Raw genomic sequence first — 21,756 nt, forward strand, 5'->3', positions numbered from 1 at the left:
GGAATCATACATATGTAAGTAATTAATACTTACCTGCATTAATGATGCTGACAACTGTCAGCGATAATTCGACGTTTGATACTTTTTTAGACGATCTTTAATAATTTGGAACAGGAAAAGTGAGTACTGTTTTAGTTTACTAATATTAGAATTTCCTTTTTCTTAAAAAATAAAAACTAAAATTAAGACTCTCGTATGCCATATTTGTCAGCGTGTCAACAATTTCCAGAGATATTGTGAACAATGTTTAAAGATTACTAGTTTCAGAGATTTCGGAAACTGACATTATTCAAACCGAAAAAACGACGAGGAAGTAATTTAAAGCAATAGGGTTTGCGATTCTGAAGACTTGGCACAACTCCGATCCACGGGTTAATCTTGTTTTCTAGACAGTAAATATTCAGTTACTAAAGCCAAAATGGCTGAAGCTTAGTTTAACAAGCATTATTTCTGTATATATGTACTTGGTTTCCTATCGCTAGTTCACGATCAGCAGGTTGAGTAACACTTGTCTATATCAGCAGCTAGTATATACATTCTTTGTAGAGCTAACCAAACAGATCGATTTAATCAATTACATGGTACGGTGTAATCGTTTCTAAACTACAGGCAAACTTCTTTAATAAAGAAAAAGCGGTTACTAAATTCTCTGGCTACAGTTATTGGTCTGGAAACTTGCGGTTTAATTTCTGCGTTCTTGGTGAGGTTTGGTCAGGGTTTCTAGTGGGTGGAGTAACATAGCAAAGGCAAATGACAAAGAAAATGTGAGGAGGAAAGAGATAGAGAGAGACTCTAAATGAAGATAGAAGGAGGATGGGAAGGAACGACTTAGACCACACGCACACACATTGGTGGCGTATTTGAGAGCGGTCAGAAATTCGGCGGCCTTCATCGGCTTCCGCAATATCGTCATCAGCGGGCCGCTGGAACGCGTTGTATTAGCTCGATATGAACCATCTTTTTCCCCTCAGAATGTGTCTGGTTCCCAAGTATAAAGTCCCGAGATGCCGTACTGCCACCCTACAAGATGAACTTTAGCACCTTTACAGGACTCTTGTACGTGTTACTATTAGAATTTAAAGGGCAATGAAGTATCGAGTTTGCTGAATATTTTATATGTACACAATTATAAGAATCATACCTAGCTACAATTCTTATTTTGTACATTCACAACCAATACTATAATCAAACGGAAAAGCGAACATTTTCTCGACTATATATATTGATCTTCAACCTCAGTACTAACCATGAATGCGTATGAAGCTGAGAATGTAATACCAGAATTTATTTATTTATTTATTTATTTAGAAAAACAACACAAAAGGCTTCATGCCTAGTTATAGTGTCGTATAATACATACATAGACATATATACATTTATCCGTACAATTAATCAATTCACTTCGAGTGTCAGGTACTCGATAATAATCCTGTTTCTAAATACATATTCTAACATACTGAATATATCTAAAACATTAGTTTTATGACTTAATTCATTGTAGGAGTCACACATTCTCCAAAGCGGAGATTTACTGAGAATATTTGTTCGTGCTCTTTCACAGAAAAATATACCAGTATTCCCTGGTCTTGTTCTGCCTGTTGGAACGCTCAGATATACTTTCGTGAGTAGCTCTGGACAGTCAATTTTACTATTTCATACTTTATATAAACGCTAGAAGTCCTGAAAATACACATGTAAGCATGTAGTAAAAGGTTTGAAAATATATACCGCAAATAAAATATACACGTAAGAGGCCCCACCACGGCGGAATTAAAATACTGCTAATTTTACAGTAATTATGTGATATCTTCAAATAGATAAAAGTTGATCGATATGTGGAATAAGAGCACGCTAGACAATATTTTTTTGCATGAGGTACCGTTATCATGAGTCACGATTTTCTAAATGGCTGGAGTGTGGACTTTGTGGTGAACAAACACCGTGCTCGTGGGTTTTCTCGGGGTTCTCCCGTTTCCTCCCACTTTCTTCATTTCACTCATCTTTCATCATCACCGCCTCCTTTAGCCTAACCGGCATAATTGTGGGACGTAAAACTTAAAGATTTCATTCCATTTTCTAAATGACTGGAAATTGAACGCAGATAACTGAGTCGTTATAACGGTATCTCATGTAAAATAATATCGTCTAGCTAGCTATTGTTCCACTTTTTGATTATTTTTTTTATCAATTTGCAGAAATCACATAAATACTGTAAAATTAGCGGTATTTTAATTTCGCCGTGATGGACCCTCTTAAGAAACAGCTTATTCATTTTAAATTCACTTGTTTACAATGATTACTGTGAGCAGAAATAATTTTCACAGCACACTACTTGGACTGTTTCCAAAACATTTCTGATGTGAGGCGTCGCTGTTTTCTATTAATATAAGGTTATTGATCGAAAATTAAGTTTCAACACCAAATGAATTGATCGGACAATATTTCTAGAATGGCACAAAGCATCTGGAAAATTCATCTGGCAAATATTTTTAAGCTCACACATATACTAAACGTTTGAGAGTCTTAAAAAGTTAAAAGTAACTCATACAAGGATACACTTTGATTTGGCAGACGATTAGTTGTTTCAACAGTTGTCAAAAAGTGTACACAAATGAAATTTATATTTTGAGTGACAGTATATTATATACCTAATTGATATTATAAGGAAAAAATCAAATCAAGGATGATATATAGTGTCCTTGTCCTTGATCTTTCTGAGAAAAGTCAATTGAAGGACGATATTCAGTGTAATTGTCATGGATACGAAAGGTGTAAATTTATATTAAACGAGAACGTTCGTTATTTATAATTAAAAATACAAATACTTTATTATATTGTATTATTTTTTGGGTGAAAAATGTCTGTCACCATGTTATTATTTTCTATTATTTTACTTTTTATTTTCTATGATATTTTTTAGATTTGCGTCCTTATGCAACAACGAGGCTATAAAGAACGGAAATCAGTATCAACGTGAATTCCGAATCACGCCTGGAGCTCGAATGCGGTGCAACTGGCTGGTGCACAAACCACCATGCAAGTTAAACGTTATAGTATAAGCTGTTCCCTACACAGAAAAATCCGTTCTTCGGACAGCGGTATATTGTACAAATATACGGTATCCTCTTGCTTACTGTAGAAATCAGTACGGAGCATACGTTATCCGTATGCTACATAGACACTGCCCTTAGATGTTACATCATGCCGTTGCAGGATGTCTGACATCTAACAGCTTTCCGTATATCACATGCATATACTTATGTTACCTTCGTCAGCTATATGTTATATACGTCCATTTGTATGTGAGATCCTGACCGCCTACATTGTTTTACACGGAAAGTACGTATAGATGGAACACTTATACAGAAAGTATTATGAAATATGCGTTTTCAGTTATACGTCTGCTGTACATTAAGTCCAAAAACTACAGGAATTACGCATGTAACCTATCTTTTTAAGTACGCCACCTACAATTGTTTTTCTCAGTGTACATTATCTTCCCTCCAGGAGAGTTAAAATATAGGGTAACGTCTCAATCTTCTACTTATATTCCATGAGAATATTCTTTAATATCTAAAATGAACTTCTATTCCATGAAAATACTCTTTAATAACTAAAATGAGCTTACATTAATGGAAATACTCTTTAATAACTAAAAAGAGCTTATATTTCAGGAGAATACCCTTTAATAACTAAAAGGAACTTCTATTTCTTGAGAATGCTCTTTAATAACTAAAATGAGCTTACATTAATGGAAATACTCTTTAATACCCTAAATAAGCTTATATTCCATGAAAATGCTCTTTAATAATTAAAATAATCTTACATTTCATGAGAATATTTTTAATAACTAAAATTAGTTTATGTTCCATTAGAATACCCTTTAATACCTAGAATGAGCTTACATTCCATAAGAATATTTTTTAATTACTATAAAGAGCTTATATTTCATGAGAACACTCTTTAATAACTAACATGAGCTTGTATTCCATGAGAATTTTCTTTAATAACTAAAATGAACTTATTCTTCTTTAAAAAACGAGCTTATATTCCATGAGTATTTTCTTTAATAACTAAAATGAACTTACATTTCATGAGAATGTTGTTTAGTAACTAAAATGAGATTATTTTCTATTAGAATACTTTTTAATAAACAACAAACTTATATTCTATGAGAACATACTTTAATAATTAAAATGAACTTATATTTCATGAGAATACTCTTTAATAACTAAAACGACCTGATATTCTATAAAGATATTCTTTAATAACTGAAATGAATGAAATGAAATGAAATCTTTAAATTTTACGTCCCACGGTTATGCCGGTTAGGCTAAAGGGGACGGTGATGTTGAGAGATGAGTGAAAGGGTGGAATGAAGAAAGTGGGAGGAAACGGAAGAACCCCGAGAAAACCTACGAACACGGTGTTTGTCCACCACAAAGTCCACATGGCGCGAGCTGGGATCGAACCAGGAACCCCAAACATCGGAGGTGAACGTTCTACCACTGTGCTACCAGGCCCCTCATGACTGAAATGAGCTTATATCCCACGAGAATATTCTTTAATAACTACAATGAGCTTACTTTCATAGAAACACTCTTTAATAAATAAAACAAGCTTATATTACATGAAAATACTCTTTAATAACTAAAACGAGCTTATATTCCATGAGAATATTCCTTAATAATTAAAATAAACTTACGTTTTATAAAAATACACTTTAATAACTAAAACGAGCTTATATTCAACGAGAATGCTCTTTTATAACTGAGATGATCTTACATTTCATGAATACTCTTTAATAACTAAAATGAGCTTATATTCCATTAAAATAATTTTTAATAAGTAAAATGAACTTGAGCGCTGAAGACAAGTTAATTTACCTAGCTTCCACGCTGCCTACATCTAAGACATTTTACAGGTATTTCCAGCTAGACAAACGAAGACGAGGAGATGGGGTAGCGGAACGAATATTTGACACCTACAGCTTCTTTTAGGAATCATGTTTGATACAACATATATTGGTTTTACGTATTTTAGAAAAGAAAAATGAACATTCAGCTTCCTACCTCACCCCTCAAATTGATTCCTCTACCACTTACCAGTTCAAGTACATAGAAAGACCTAGTGCTCAAGTTTTCAATCTTTATACGTCTTAATAAAAGGTAGAAAGAATATGAAAAATCTAATTTCAAGAAAGCACTAGGATCAGGCCAGCTATTGACCTACCATTCACGAAATCTTACGTCATTTGTTACCGGCCAATGGCTTTCAATATAAAGATACTTACAAAATCAGAACTATTTTCTTTACGCTTTCTTTTGGATTTATTTGAGGTTGTAGGAAAAAAAAAAGGTATCTACCCGTGTTCAGCTCTACTTACAGAGCAAATTGTTACCATAAAGGAAAGGTGTGCCCAGTCCAATCTTTCAATAGATCAGAGATTTCTCTTCGGAATATTCTTGAGAAACTTTCAGGTTCTTTTCTTCTTTCTTTTGAGAATCTCGATTCTAGAAACTATTTTGTCGAATTGATGCCACCTACATGCTAAAAGAATTTAATACCTAGGATCTATCAGGTTTTCTTAGCTTCATTTAGTCCATCTGTGCAAGTATGTCTAAAGCTAAAATTTTTTAGTTTTTCCTTCTAAAGAAAGAAAAGCGAGTTCGAATAACACTAGTGCCCTAAATTAGAATTCGACTACATTTTCCCAAGTAAATTAAATTCTGAATAGAGAATCGTAACTCATTTTGGCAGAAGATTGTAAATTCTCGTCATCATTTGAGATCTTCTACAGATTTATTAAAAAAAAAAACTTTTCTTTTGCTTTTTAGGGGATTTATACGTACAGCAGAGTGGATTCAGAAGCTGTCTGATAACATAAATTCACACGACATGGGAGGAGAGCACACACAGATGTATAACATAGACATGTGCTATCTGTCGCTTTTCCGAAATTTCTTCTGCTTCCTTTTTTGTGTGAAGTTACTTTTTTTGTCACCAGAGAGCGTCGAGGGGTCTTGTTCTGACAGATCGCAATGAGCACCATTCACGTTTGTCACGTCCAACTTGCAGCAGGTCCCATTCTTTGCACCAATTGGATTTGTTCGTTTCTCCTGACAGCTAGGCGACCAGCTCTACTGATTGGGGTGCAAGAGCAGTATGTGTGTGTGTGTGCACCCTCCTTCATAACCCCACCTTTCCAAGAGAAGAAAATAAAAGGTAAAAAAAAAAAAAAAATCTGCAGGCATGAGAATGTCCACAACGGGGGGCGGGGGGAGGCTAGGTGAGTTGGATGTATAAAAGGGGTTCTTTCTTTCTTTTTTTGGTCTTCTTTTCATACGAGAGACTGTTCGTGGACAGCGCGAGGAGGTGTAAACCAAAAGAGGCATAATGAGGCGGAACAAAGTGGGTATGAATAGCTGTTGAACGAACCTACCGACGCTCGTATTCTGTAGTCCTGGTATGTGTGTGTGTGTGTGGTTTGGTATATTTGTAAAGGTATTTACGCGGGAGTGACATGAGCACAATAGAAAGGTAATTACGCTTATGAATATCTCGCTCGACGTACGAAAACCTACCTACCTGTATTATATATATATATATATATATATATATATATATAAGAGAGAGAGAGAGAGAGAGAGAGAGAGAAACTATTGTACCATTGTTGGGCCTTAATGTTCTTGCTGTTTTTTTTTTGTGGCGTAGAATTGAAGGACATTTTACTTGAATTTCTGTTCACGATAGGGCTAGTTTCTACGCCCTGGAGGCTAATTAATTTATGTTCTATCAGTATTAGAGCTATACTGTGTTCCCTCTTACTATTAAACAGTAATAAATAAAAACTACCTGCATCCTTTCGCTATTTAAAGATTATCTCCTCTGTATTCCCTCTTGTTTCTAAACAGCAATAAATAAAACTATTTTGTATTTTTCTGCTTTGAAAATATCAACTAATCTCCCTTATCTCTCACTTGTAAACAGCAATAAACAAAATTATTTGTATCTTTCTGCTATTCAAAAGATGAATTTCTCTATTGTCTGTTGCGTTTTAACAACAACAAATAAAACTATTGTATTTTCCGCTCTTAAAAAGATAAAACTACTCTCCGTTCCTTCTTACTTCTAAGCAGTAACAAACCAAACTGTTTGTATCCTTCCGCCATTCAGAAATCCAAGTGGATATTGATGCTTCATTGTACAGACGGAAAGGGTACAGTTTTTGATGAGCCTAAGTCTTGTAGAGAACATACAACAGAAAATTGGGAGAAAACAATTACTCTTTCTTAAAATTTTCTGACCAACCAGGGATTCTCTCTCTCTATATAGAAGACAAATCCTGATGACGGATTGATTGATCAACGCATAGCCAAACCGCTTAAGTCAGAAACTTAAAATTTAGACAGGGCATAGCAGTTGTGATGTAAGGTCCCACTAAGGAAGGACGTTTTGGTAATTTGACGGAAAAGAAGCGAATTGAGAAGTGGCAATTATTATCTTAAAATGGCCATATTTCTGAATCTTTGAAGGCTAGAGACATGAAATTTAGAATATGGATTTCTCATTTAAAACAATTACACACGTGTTTAATCGTTTTTTGATATTTGATCTGGAAGAGAAACAAAAAGGGTGGCAATAGAAAAGGATGGGCTACAATTGTTATAACTGGATGACCAAATCTCGAAATTGCTTAAGCTTAGAGGCATAAAATTTAGTACTTAGATTTTTCATTTAAAATACTTGGAGACCTGTTTAAACGTTTTAGATGTTTCCCTTAGAAGGGAAGAGAAAGGCTAGAAGAGAAAAGGGTGAGGTTGTAAATAAGATGTGCATCTTTCGAAATCCCTTAAGAGTAGAGACATGCTAATTAAAGACGTGTTTCAGCATTTGTTGATGTTTCAATAAGAAGGAACAAACAATGATTTGCAATTGTTATAATAAAAAAGTAAACTCCAAATTTTGCTCATAATATTGAACTCCCTTGTGGCTAAGCAGTTAGTGTAAGCGCCTTTGGCATGAGAGACCCGGATTCGATTCCCGACGGGAGCTCATGTTCGGATTCCACGTTAATCAGTAGGTCCATGTCTCATATAACCTCGCTGCTAAAAGGAACGCTAAATTGAAATAAAATAAAATCAAAGAAAATAGCCGTATCTCGGAATCTCTTAAGACTAGAGATATAAAGGAATATGAGAAGTTCTAGGGTCTAGGCTAGCAACAGCCTACTAGATCAACAAATCAATAAATTTTCTGGTCAATAAATTTACCACAAGTGCAAGTGTTAGTGCATAAAGGCCTCCCTTGTCTTTATTAGTCGCATACACAGGAGTCGTCCATTTTCCCAATATGGAGAACACATACAGTAGTAAAATTGGCACCATGATAAAACCTATCAATCAAAAATGAACACAGATTTTCTTACTCTATTTATAACTAACGAAACTATAGTAAATAGAGGAAAACTTAAGGAAAACTTATCTATCATTTAGACTGTCTATATTTTCTTCTATTTAAACTAAATTGATTAGAAGTAAAATTTAGAATTATATTCTCAGTTCTGAAGAAAAGTTGGTAGAAAAAAGGAAAAAATAGTATTGCCTTATAGGAATATTCTCCTGCGCAATACACGCGTATGCACAAACCATTTCCAACAAATTCCTGTTTTAACATATATGACGACTCAGCAATAGAAATAATATCTTAAAAAGAAGACATTTCCCCAGCTAGAAGAAAGAAAATTATCTAAAAAGATGTATAAAAAATCCCCCCACTTAAGGATCTTGGGCGACAATCCCAACAGTTTAAGAAGAACGTTTTTTTGGCAGCACTTTCTCCTGCAGAACGAAGTAAGAAAAAAAAGCGAAAAATAGAATGAAGAAAATAACAAGAAGTGAGGTAGACAAAGTATAAAAAAGAATACAATAGAGGGGAATTTATGGCGCTAGCTTTTTTTTTCCCTTAACCAGCTTCTCACACGTGCTTTTCTTTCTCCATTAAGTATTTTTGGACTTTTCCTTTCTCTCTCTCTTACTCTTCTTTCTTCGTAGATTATATATATTTAACACATAAGTAAAATAAGAAAAAAGAAATAAAACTGAATGAAAACGCCGCAAACGGGAAAAAGAGAGAATATACACCCGGAAAAATTATTTCAATTTTTCCTTACAAAAAAAAATCTTTAATATCTTTATTTGAGAATTGTTTCTTCTTCAGGCTTTTATATTATCTGTATTTTTTCAACTAGTTTCTTCCTTACTTGGTCAACTACGTGTTCGTTATTCTTTATTTAAAACACACACACACACACACACACACACACACACACACACACACATATATATATATATATATATACGAGGAACAGCCGAAAAAAATTTCTGAATTTTGTTGTAGCCCTCTATTATCATAATGTAAATATACATTTACTTAAGGACCTTCAAAGTAGGTACATTCAGAACACACACGAGGTTCACTAATTCTGCCATTGTTGGAAATCGACGAAATTCTCTTTCGGTATCTTTCGAAATTCGGTCATCGCGCTGGTTTTGATATCTTCTATGGTCGCGAAACGGTATCAATGTTTTTTTACTTAAAGCATCGTTACCGTAAATAGTTTTTTTAAAGCTATCAAAGTAAGTTTCTGAATCATACTTCCCTAATTTGCACATGAACTTGATGTTTGTATATTACTTGAACTGTGACATTGCGTTAACTGATCACCACACACACTGCTATATTCAGCTATGCTACTCGTACATTGCCTGTTATGACTTGTTCACATTTGTCAAATTCATATTTATACATTCCAAGTTGTACTGTACAAGACTCATTGTCATTACATCACAAATACCAAAATTACAACATTCGGGAACGTTTTGGCTGCTCCTCGTATATATATATATATATATATATATATATATATATATATATATATGTAACTGTATAATATTGGAGAGAAAAAGCCCTATATTCATCCAATGACCGACAATATACTTATCCTTTTTGGTAAATAATTTAAAACATTGAAGCACCCAAGGTGGGAGATCTAAATTGATGCTCTGACTCCACTTAGATATCAAATAGGGGAGGTTATGATTCCTTCCTTCAAATAAGTAAAGACAATAGAACAGAGAGAATGGTCACCCACGATGCTTGTGTACAGTAAAGAAGAGTAACTTTCCTTTCCTTTGCTCATTCGTTATCTGGTATGACTTTTCCTCCACAGAATATAGTCTTTACAGTATTGATTCTTATGTGTTGAATGCTGTTAGGTTACTTGAAAATATAGGTGAGTACTTTGAGGGGAGCAGAAATGATCCAGTTTTAATCTTACTTAGTTGATGCGATGGAGTTGGCATCGGCATTAGATATGGATGATCCAATGATAGGTAATACAGTACAAGCTCGAAGTCGAAAGAAGAGGAGACAGTTTCAGTACGAGGCAAAGGATGAAGCTCTTAAAGATCCACAAACAAGATACAAGATCGATTTTTATTACAAATTTCTAGAAGTAATTGAGTTAGCTTTAAGAAAAAGGTTTGAGCAACTTAAACATCACAGTAAATATTTCGATTTTCTTTACGTTAGAAGTACACTTAAAAATATGCCACCTGAACTTTTGTCTGAAAAGTGTACTAAACTTGCCAGCATCTTAACACACGAAGAATCGTAAGATATTAACCCCAGTGATTTGAAAGGCGATCTGAAAGTGTTATTCGCTATAATTAAGCCTCAAAGTACATCAAAACAAACTTTAAAATTAAGGAACATGACTTTGCTCTCAACGTCAGTATTGCACTTAGGACTTTGTTAACCTTACCGGTAACAGTGGCAAGTGGAGAAGGAAGTTTTTCGAAACTTAAGCTTATTAAAAACTATCTACGTTCTTCCATGTCTGAAACACGCTTGAGTGGTCTAGCGATAATATCAATAGAACTCGAATTAGCTGAAACATTGGACTACATGAATGTGAGAAAGGAATTTGCTCATATCAAAGCAAGAAATGTTTCTTTCAATTAAGATATGTTAAATTTATCAATCTCTATTGTGTTTTAATACATTATAAGACTTTAGCTAATCACTTAATTTTGCCGTAATATCTGGTTCACTATATCATCTTCATGCTCCACACTCTATTGAAAACACCTCTTGATATAAAATAAGCTTAAAATTAAAATTCTTAGTCGCATATAAAGCATTTTTATTATTTTCTATGTGCGCTGCTGTAAATCATAGATACACAGCGAAATCGAAAATTCTAAATATTGTGTCATGTATGGAGTCGTTTAAATATTACGTAAGCATTCGAGAGAGGTAGTCCAATTTTTGTTTATTTTTCCATTTCATACATATTTTGAAATGGGACATCTTCTTTTTCGTGACACTTGAACGTCTTTTGTTAAAATAAGGAGGGGTAGCATGTAAAAATACCGCCCAGGGCGGCGAAACTGCTAGCGTCGGCCCTGAGGGCAGGGAGGTGCAATTGCCCCCTTATGAGTTTGAAATTTATATAGATTTTATCAATAGAATAGTAAATCAGTAGAAAACCCGAAATTTTACTTATATCAAGGTTCTTGCCCCCCTCAAAGCAAAATCTGAAATGACGCTCCTGCCTTTCATAGAGTATGATAAGAACGGAGAGTGAATCTATTCTTTATCGTAATAAATTCATATCAAAATATCGTTTCTTGGTGTCTCTTAAAATTTCTGCTCTGATATATCTGTCGACAGACGAACAGATAGAGCTGTTCTATAAGAATTCTTATTCATATGTATAAAATGATTTGGAAATTCAAAAGAATTGATTCTAGCGATTAAAGGATAAACCATGAATTCCACTCACATCACGTTAGATAGATTTTTCATATTGTTTACATATTAAACATGGTTTAAAAATCGAACACACACATATATGTATAAATATATATAATGAAAACAAGTTGTACCTTAGTTTGGAATAATAGCATAATCCTTGTGCATGTCTGGAATTTACTTTTAACCGGGAGTGATCTTGTCATTAACTTTTATTCGAAAAAGGTTAATGGATTCCAACGTTAAAAGGGATTTACATAAAGCTCTCTACTTGATGCAGCTAGAGAAGTGAATGTTGCCCACACAGAAAATGAGATCAAGTGATGGAAGAAGAGGGTGAAGAGAATACTCATTGACTTTTATTGGGTTAAGGCTTACGAGAACAAAAGAATACGCGCATGCGCATCGCAGTTAGTAAAACTTTGTCGCTGAAAATAACAGTGAAGTTTAAATCCATAGATATTAGTAAGGTTATTCGAGAGAGATGGTCCTTATTGCATCGTATCACATGAATTCAGATGTTTACTAGGGCGCTGAGGGTTTAGTAGCATAGAACGCTCACTTGTGACGCAAAAGGGTACAGTGAAGATAATTTTGTTCCAAAAAGTTTGTTTTACTCGCGTAATGAAACTATTATATAGATGATTGCTTATAATTATGAATGGTTTATTGGATAAAGTTAGGCAAGGATAAAGTTATTAGTAAGTATTGATGCCATAATACGCATGTAGCAGTTAGACAGTGTACACCATGTGAAGAAGTTTGGTTTGTTGTGAGGTTAACCAAACTCCTTAATAAGCTAAATTTTACCGAGTCTAGGCTTAAATATAGCATTTTAGCTCAAATTAAATTATGTATACTTTAAGTTCAATGATAATTTGAAAATAGAAAAACTCCCGGGTTCGATTCCCGGTGGGGACACTCGGTCGAAAAAGTGTAAGAGTTTTTTCAGGCTAATTGTCCTGAGTAAGGTTTTTCTCATTCACACCAGGCAAATGCCGGGATGATAAATAGATACAAGTCCAAGCCCCTTTCTTCCTTCCCTTTTCTCGGATAGTGTGATCGCTGAGGAACGTCATCCTTCATACGTGACAGGCTAAAATGGCACAGGTGCTGAAAGGCCAGAACTCTAAATCCTAAATCTAATCCCCAAATATAGGAAATATTTAAGTCTGTCGAGTAGAAAGTCATTCAATTTCATTTTAGTCTTGAATTCCACGGACATATTAGTACTTTGCATCCTAAGCATTATACTAACCCGGTAATCTCAACAACACCGTGGGTAGTCTATCAGGCAAGGATATCCATAATTACTCCCATAAGAATGCATAGGTAACTGATTTTTGATTGTTCATATCTTGGGATCAATTGGATGGATCATCTCTATTAACGACCACGATTCTTAACTTTTGACCCTATGCATTTTGGGCAAAATTGATGATGATCCATCAAGTATTTTTTGAGATTCAGTGTTTCCCGGATGGATACAGAGCACATGAAAAGAGTAAATATAAAAAGGAAATTTTTGGTAAACCAAACTTCTTAATAAAAGTAGATAAAAGGAATTATAATAAAAATTATTATGTGAAATTGATGTTGACTTTAGATGCAAAAGAAATACGAACAAAGAACAGGATCGAGGTTTATTCACCAGCTTTCATTATCTTCCATAATTTTCACACAATCTTTATATTACTGTCCATATTAATTAAACATTCGTACATTCGCTGGTTTGTTCTCCCATGTCTTAAGCGTTTTAAGTTATAATGTCTGTGATTCCTGATTGATACTCATGTAATTTCGGTTCTATGTAACTACGTAGACACACATATATAAATAACCAAGGTGCTGAAAAGGGATTTTAAATCTGCCATTAAGTAAACGGAATCTAGAGCTCCTGTACTTCGGAAGTTTCGCTATTCATAGATTCAGACCTAAACTCATAAGCTGAATAGAAGCATAGGGAAGCATATTCTTCTAAAAATTGTCTGATATGTATGAACATATAAGCAAACCCATTTCTTTGTTTAGCGTTTAATGTACTAGTATTACTCAGGAACCTTTTAATGCGTGAACGCTATCAGCTTTGTGAAGCCTCAACATGCAACTGTTCAGCAACAAGTTTATACCTGAACATCAGCTGATTTTCTTGAGCAACACGTTCATGCCTGAACACCAACAGTTGTGTTCAGCAACCTGTTCCTACCTGAACGTAAGTAGATTTGTTGAGCAACATGTTCATACCTGACCACCGACAGTTTTTTCAGAAACCTGTTCATACCTGAACGTCAGTACGGATTTGTTGAAAATCCTGTTTATGCCTGAATCTTGAAAGTTTCATTCAACAACCTGTTCATATCTCAACGTCAGTAGATTTGTTGAACAACCTGTTCATGTCCGAACGTCGAAAGTTTCGTTCAGCAACTTGCATATATCTGAGCGCCAACAGCTTGCAGATTTGTTGAGCAGCCTATTCGTGCCTGAGCGTTAGAAAGATTGTTCAGTTAGTTGTTCATAATTAACGCAGTAGATTTTTTAAAAAAAGCAACCTGTTATGCCTGAGCGTTAGAAGATTTTTAAGCAACCTGTTTATAATTAACGCCTACAAAATTGTTGAAGGGCACGGTCATAGCTGAACGTCGGCAGCTTTGTGCAGTAGGTAGTCTGTTCATACTTGCACATCAGGAACTTTATTAAAAAACCTGTTTCTGCCTGAACACCAGCAACTGCATTTAATGTGTTCATGCTTCTACGCAACCAATTTTATTCATGTCTAAACATAACGAGCATATTATATTATTGTTCTGTCTTTTGATGAATAAATGTTCACAAAACAACTTAATTGTGATAAATGAATACATGTTTATTTGCACTAACTACACAACTGAACACTTACAACTTACTGTTATATTGTCTTTTTTGTACGAATTCCGGAGGACCGTCTTGTATGGATCTCTTGATGCTCAACTTGCTGACACTCACACACACACACTAACTTTTAAAAACAAAAGAGAAACGTTATGCAAATATAATGACAATGATACAAACTCACAATAAAAGTCTCTACATTCTCCCCTCTCTTGATTGAACCAAGTCAATCAACTTACACACAATCCACATGATCATTTTTTGGTAAAGGTACAATTTTAGTAATCGGTCTTTTAACAGTCCCTGTCTTACACTTTACACTCACTACTCTCACTAGTCCATCTTTTCCCGGAAACACTTGTTGAATAACACCTAATTTCCAAGACAATGGAGGAGAATTGTCTTCTTTGATTAGAACCACATCTCCAATAGAAATATTAGTTTGTTTTGTTGTCCATTTTCTTCTCTGCTGTAGTTCATGTAGATAATCCTGAGACCATCTTTTCCAAAAATGCTGCTTCATCTTCTGAAGGTGATTCCATCTTGATAATCGGTTGGTCGGAATGTCCACTAGATCTGGTTCTGGAATGCTCATCAAAGGCTCACCAATAAGGAAATGTCCTGGCGACAAAAATGAAGGATCATCGGGATCATTGGATAGAACGGTGATTGGTCTTGAATTCAAACAGGCTTCTATTTGTGTTATAACTGTGTTGAGTTCTTCAAATGTCAAAATCGTACAACCTACTATCCTTCTTAAATGAAACTTAAATGACTTCACTGCACTTTCCCAAATGCCTGCAAAATGACTTGCTCTGGGTGGAATGAAATGCCATGTAAATCCTTCTTGCACTGCAACATCTTGAATTGAGTTTTGAAATTGTTGTGAACTGAGTAGTTGTTGAAGCTCCTTAAGTTCTCGCTGAGCTCCAATGAAATTGGTTCCGTTGTCACTATATATGTTCGAAAATTTGCCTCTTCTTGCTACAAATCTTCGAAGAGCTGCTAAAAATGCTTGGCTACTCAAATCACTCACTAACTCCATATGAATCGCTTTGGTTGCTAAGCACACGAATATTGCAACATACGCCTTTGTCACTTTACGAGATCTAGTTCCTTGCTTAATCATTAGGGGACCGGCGAAATCCACCCCTACGTGAATAAAAGCTCGAGCTGGCTGTACTCGTGCTGATGGTAATTGACCCATGAGTTGTTCTGAGGCTGACGCTTTCAATTTAAAACAAACTAGACACTGATGAATGATAGATCGAACGACTTGTTTAGCTCGTGGGATCCAATATTTTTGCCTCAATGATGAAATCAATAACTGCGGTCCAGCATGTAACAATCTTCTATGTTCTGCTTCAATTATCAATTTGGTGAGATGCTCTTTAGGTGGTAAGATGATCTGATGTCTGCTATCATACGGTAAGTCGGAGTTTTTTAGCCGTCCTCCCACTCGTAGCAACTGTTCATTATCTATAAATGGACACAAAGATTTAAGTTCACTTTGGGATGAAACTTGGCCTGATGAAGCTAAGTCCTTGAATTCTTGCGAATAACTAACCTGTTGGATTAGCTTAATGCATTGTTGTAAAGTATCACTAATTTCAGTAGTGGAAATAGTTCCTACTTTCTTCTGATTGTGATTTTTACAATTGTAAATAAAACGACGACACAAACAAATAACTCGCAATAGTTTCCACAATGATGAAAATTTTTCCAGAAAGCTTATGTCACCTTCATAACTGACTAAAGATATGCTCGTTACTTTCCTTTCTTCTGGAACATCTTCGTCTACCACTTCTGATTGTTCGGGCCATGCTGATGATTCAAGCCATGCGGGTCCATGCCACCAAATATCTGCTTCCTTCAACTGTTTCGGATCCATTCCCCGTGTAATAATGTCGGCTGGATTGTCCATTGACGACACATGATGCCACTGGTTGACTGAAGTGATCTCCTGTATCTCTGCAACCCTGTTTGCCACGAACTCCTTCCATCTGGCAGCTGGAGATGATATCCATGCAAGCACTATTTTTGAATCGGTCCAGAAGTAAGTACTATCCACTGAAATGTTTAATATCGAAATTATTTTGTGATACAACCTGCTCAAAAGTACTGCCGCACAAAGTTCAAGTCTTGGTAACGTTACCTTCTTAATAGGAGCTATTCTCGATTTAGAACCCAAAAGTTTAACAGTAGTTTTGCCTGAAATGTCCACAGTTTTAACATATATGCAACACCCGTACGCAAGTTGACTGCTGTCAGCAAATCCATGTATCTCGACATGAACATAATTCTTCAATACTACACATCTATCAATTTGTATTTCGTTAACACTTGGAAGATGATGACACAGGTCTAACCATTGCTGATAGAGCTCTGATGGTATTTGATCATCCCAATTGATCTTATGGATCCACATTTGTTGTAAGAAAATCTTGAACGGAGTAACTACTGGGCTTATGAGTCCTAAAGGATCAAATATTTTTGCTATGGTCGAAGTCACTTGACGTTTGGTTGGTATGTTGGTCGTGAGACATTCTTTAACTGAATTGTTGGTGATGACAAGCTTATCTGATGCAGGATTCCACGATAAACCCAATGTTGAAACACCTGACTCGGACTCAAATTCAAACGGTAAGTGAATTTCCCTATATTCTTCTGGCACTGCTTCCAACAATGCTGGCTCATTCGAACACCATTTTCTTAAAGTAAACCCACCGCTTTGCAATAATTGAATAAGTTCTTTCTGAAGCTTTAACGCCTGTTCAACGTTATGGCATCCTGAGCTTACATCATCCATATAAAAATCGCGTTCCAATACTATCGCTGCTTGAGGATATTTACTTCTTTCTTCTTCCGCTAACTTTCGAAGACACGCAGTCGCCAAATATGGTGATGATGCTTCACCATATGTGACCCGCTGCAACTCATAAATCTTGACTGGTTCCACTGATGAATATCTCCACAGAATTCTTTGAAGTCCAATGTCATCTTCATGAACTTTAATCATTCGATACATTGATTGAATATCCGCCGTAAAAGCAATAGGAAAGGTTCGAAATCTCGTGACAATTGAATGTAAATCTTGCTGGATTGTTGGTCCTGTCATAAGTATGTCGTTTAATGAAACCCCCGTTGAAGTCTTTGCAGAAGCGTCGAAAACCACTCTTAGCTTTGTTGTGGTACTGGATGGTTTCAATACTGCATGATGTGGCAGATAACATTTCATACCATTATCTTCATGTTCTTCTTTCACTGGTTTCATATGATCTAATTCTTCATATTCCCTCATAAAGTTACAGTACTGCTCGTTAATTTCTGGACACTGCTGCAACCGTCTTTCTAGCTGGTAAAATCTACGAAGAGCTAAATTATATGATTCTCCTAATGGTTTATGGTTTGGCTTAATTGGCAGACGCACAACGAATCGACCACTGCTATCTCTGGTAGTGTTTTCCTCAAAGTGTCGTTCACATTGCCTTTCTTCTTGAGTCATGACTGTTGAATATATAGTTTCGAGCTCCCAAAATGTCTGTAACTGTCTATCAAGGCTACTTTCTTGCACAAAAAATGACACTTGTGGTATACTAGAATCTCTTGTTGTAGGAACTTTACCCGCTAAAATGTACCCAAATTCAGTCTCTTGTACTACTGGATAATTCCCTGGTCTAGTTAGTTTATGCGATCGCAAAATGTCCAAAAACACTTCCGCGCCTAGCAAAATGTCAATAGTATCTGGTTGGTGAAAATTAGGATCTGCATACACTATGTCTGTTGGCAAGTTCCAATCAGTATGATCTATTGGCCTACCTGGAATGTTATCTGTTATTTTGAGCAAAACTAAACAGTTTACATCAATTGCAAATTCACGAATTCTTGATTCTATATGTACATCTACACAATGCTTTGTTTCACTAATCACACTATTAATACCTTGAATTGGAACTCGGTGTTTATTTTTAGGTAGACGCAACCTTTGAACTAAATCTTCAGTTACAAAATTACTTTGACTGGCAGAATCTAATAATACTCTACATGGATGTAATTTACCATTTGCATCTCGTACATTTACTATAGCAGTAGATAACATAACAGTAACATTTGCTTTTCCCTTGAACATGCAATAAGAACTTTGTGTTATATTTTCCCTATTCGTATTAGAATGACTCGAAAAATTTCTTGATTGTGAATTAGCAACACTGGATTTCTCATCTGCTTTTGACATTACATCATAATGCAGCAAGGTATTATGCTTTTTGGAACAACGTTTACAGCCACCTGATCTGCACGTCTTTACTTTACATTCTTTTTTGAGACAATTGAAACACAATAAATTATCTCGAACATAGTCTTGTCTTTCTTTTGCTTCAGCGTTTAAAAATGCAGGACATTTAAACAACTGATGTATTAGGTTTTGTTTACAAAAGTTACAGAAAGACTGAGATGTTGTCACGTATGATTTGGTTGTTTTTTCTTTTTGTTTTGGTTCAGCACTCTGTCTATTTTTATCGCCCCTTGACCTTGACACTACTTCCTGCGATGGTGTATTTTTTATAGTTTCAAATGCTTGACACCTACGTTCCAAGAAAGCAAAGAACTCTGATAAGGGAGGGAAAAAATGATCTGTGATTTGTAACTCCCACGCACGCCTAGTGTTACTGTCTAATTGTGAAACGAAATGTTGAACTAACAAAACCTCTTCTAGTGGTGTCTGCAAATCTAAAGCTCGTAATGCATTCAAGTTACTAGTAGCTGTATTAATAAATTCTCTGAATTCTGATGTAGTTTCCTTTGTGATACATTTAATATGTAACAAATTACGGACATGAGTAGCTGCAATCAAACGCTTATTTTCATACCTGTCTTTCAATAATTGCCATGCAATTTTATAATTAGCTTCTGTAACTTGCAGATTCGCTATTAAATCATACGCCTCCCCTCTTAATGCACTCCTAAGGTAATGGAACTTTTGCAACACTGACACGTTATCGTTATTATGAATCATAACTTTAAAATTGTCTGAAAATGAAAGCCAATTTTCGTATCGTCCTTCAAATGATGGCAATTCAACACGAGGCAATTTTAATTGATCATTTGACGCCTGATTCTCATTTCTCGAGGAATTGTTTGAATGAGATTCCTGGCTACGCTGAATAATACAATCCTCTAGTTGCGCTAATACATCATAGTAACTGGTTTCAAAGTCCTCTCTATATGCATCGTCCTCTACTTGTTCGTAATTTATTTCTAACTGTGATTGTACTTCATCGAATTTTTTATATAACTCAATCATTGCAGTCTTACGTACTTTCACCTGACTAATTGTAGTTGTTGAATTAATATTACTTACGTAGTTTTGAATTCTTGTCAGCTGACTTTTGCACACACCACGTTGTTTCACTAACTTGCTTCTGTCTGAGTCCTCCATCTTGAAAAATATTGTAAGTCCACACTAACTAATAAACACAAGTCCACACTGATGAACGTGTTTCCACTTATGTCTATTCACATAGTTTCCAGAAGAATTACTAAATGTCACTGCGCACATGAACAGAACTAAACAAAGAGCAATGTAACAATTGTTCACATACACATTCACAGTTTGTATCAAACGCTGGTTCACTGTGATCCGGTCGGAGCTGACCAATGTTCTGTCTTTTGATGAATAAATGTTCACAAAACAACTTAATTGTGATAAATGAATACATGTTTATTTGCACTAACTACACAACTGAACACTTACAACTTACTGTTATATTGTCTTTTTTGTACGAATTCCGGAGGACCGTCTTGTATGGATCTCTTGATGCTCAACTTGCTGACACTCACACACACACACTAACTTTTAAAAACAAAAGAGAAACGTTATGCAAATATAATGACAATGATACAAACTCACAATAAAAGTCTCTACAATTATTTTCAAATTTAAACTCGAGTAGGCTATTGATGTGTTTGAAAGGCATTAAACAGAATAGTCACTGAAACGCACTTCCTCCTTTGTTGCATTAAATATAAAACAAGATAGCTGTTTTTCTAGGTCAGAAAATTCTGAGTATTACCAGAAGAGAATATAATACAAGAACCTTTGCTCCTAACTTCAGGCTTGCTAAGGTCTCTGCTTCTGCTTCCACAACACTGAGCACAAACACAACACATTCTATATTGTTACGAAACTTCAGAAGTGGAGGAAACAATGTTCTAAAGCCGGGATCCATTGTTCCGCACCCTTTACTCTCTGACATGCCTTGTAACCTGAAACACCTGTTACACGTATCTAAATTCTCCTATTGTTTCAACGTTTTTCTTTTTCCCCAATAAAAAGAAATTATACAAAAAAAAAAAAATGTACGTTCTACTGGTGTAAACTGCAGTGACGAGAGAATTTCGTTTAGAGAATACTGTTACCGTTATTTTCAACAAAACTGGGTTGTTTTTTCAGAAATTGCATTCACTCCAGAAGATGATGTATTAGTTTTGGCGATAATTTAGTTAATCTTATTCAATGAGCAAACATCCTGTGTGTATTATGAATGTATTGTCTGCTCGAAGGTCTGCTGGGGTGATATTATTGTTTATACCTGTTCTCTCTCGCTCCTTACTTTCAAAAGCTTCTGTTACACCCCATACCCGTGCGGTAACACCATTTGGTAACGTGTTATGAAGCATTTTGCATTGTGACAGTGATAAAGCCTTTCTTTATCCACTTCTGTATACTGATGTTCAGAGAGCAGTAGCAATGGTTGAAAAACAGTTTCGGTTCTTTTTTTTTTGAAGGAAGAGGAGAGGGGACCGAAAAGGGAAGGAGAGTATGAAAACTGTTGCATGTTGCCTGAGATCCCAATCAACCTAATTACATGTGTCAAGAGGAAGAATGATAAATGGAATAATTAGAACGTTGTAGTTGAAAAGCGGTATTTTCCAAGTTTAATTTTTCTCTTTCTCTCTCTCTCTCGCGCGCTCTCTCTCTTTCTCTACCTGGTTTTATGTCTATGTGCAATGCGTATCTAGTTACAGAATGTAGATAATTGAATTTTCTTCACATTACTTTCAGTGTTTTTT

At 35.3% G+C, this 21,756-nt stretch overlaps 2 protein-coding genes across 4 annotated transcripts in view; both read right to left on the reverse strand.

Moving 5' to 3' along the window:
- Window positions 1–20,122, reverse strand: part of LOC145679564 (uncharacterized) — a 43,236-nt gene extending 23,114 nt beyond the window's left edge. The window contains exons 1-2 of the mRNA XM_081750141.1: window positions 16,457–20,122; window positions 14,998–16,252 (exon numbers count right to left, since the gene is read on the reverse strand). Coding sequence (XP_081606267.1) covers window positions 14,998–16,252; window positions 16,457–20,122 — 4,921 coding nt within the window. The remainder of the gene's footprint in view (window positions 1–14,997; window positions 16,253–16,456) is intronic.
- bru3 (CUGBP Elav-like family member bruno 3) overlaps window positions 1–21,756 on the reverse strand; it is a 969,861-nt gene that overhangs the window by 544,462 nt on the left and 403,643 nt on the right. The gene's annotated exons all lie outside the window — the stretch shown is intronic.

The sequence above is a fragment of the Thermobia domestica genome, chromosome 2 (genome assembly GCF_964235325.1).
Source record: "Thermobia domestica chromosome 2, izTheDome1.hap1.1, whole genome shotgun sequence".
In the NCBI taxonomy this organism is placed as follows: domain Eukaryota; kingdom Metazoa; phylum Arthropoda; class Insecta; order Zygentoma; family Lepismatidae; genus Thermobia; species Thermobia domestica.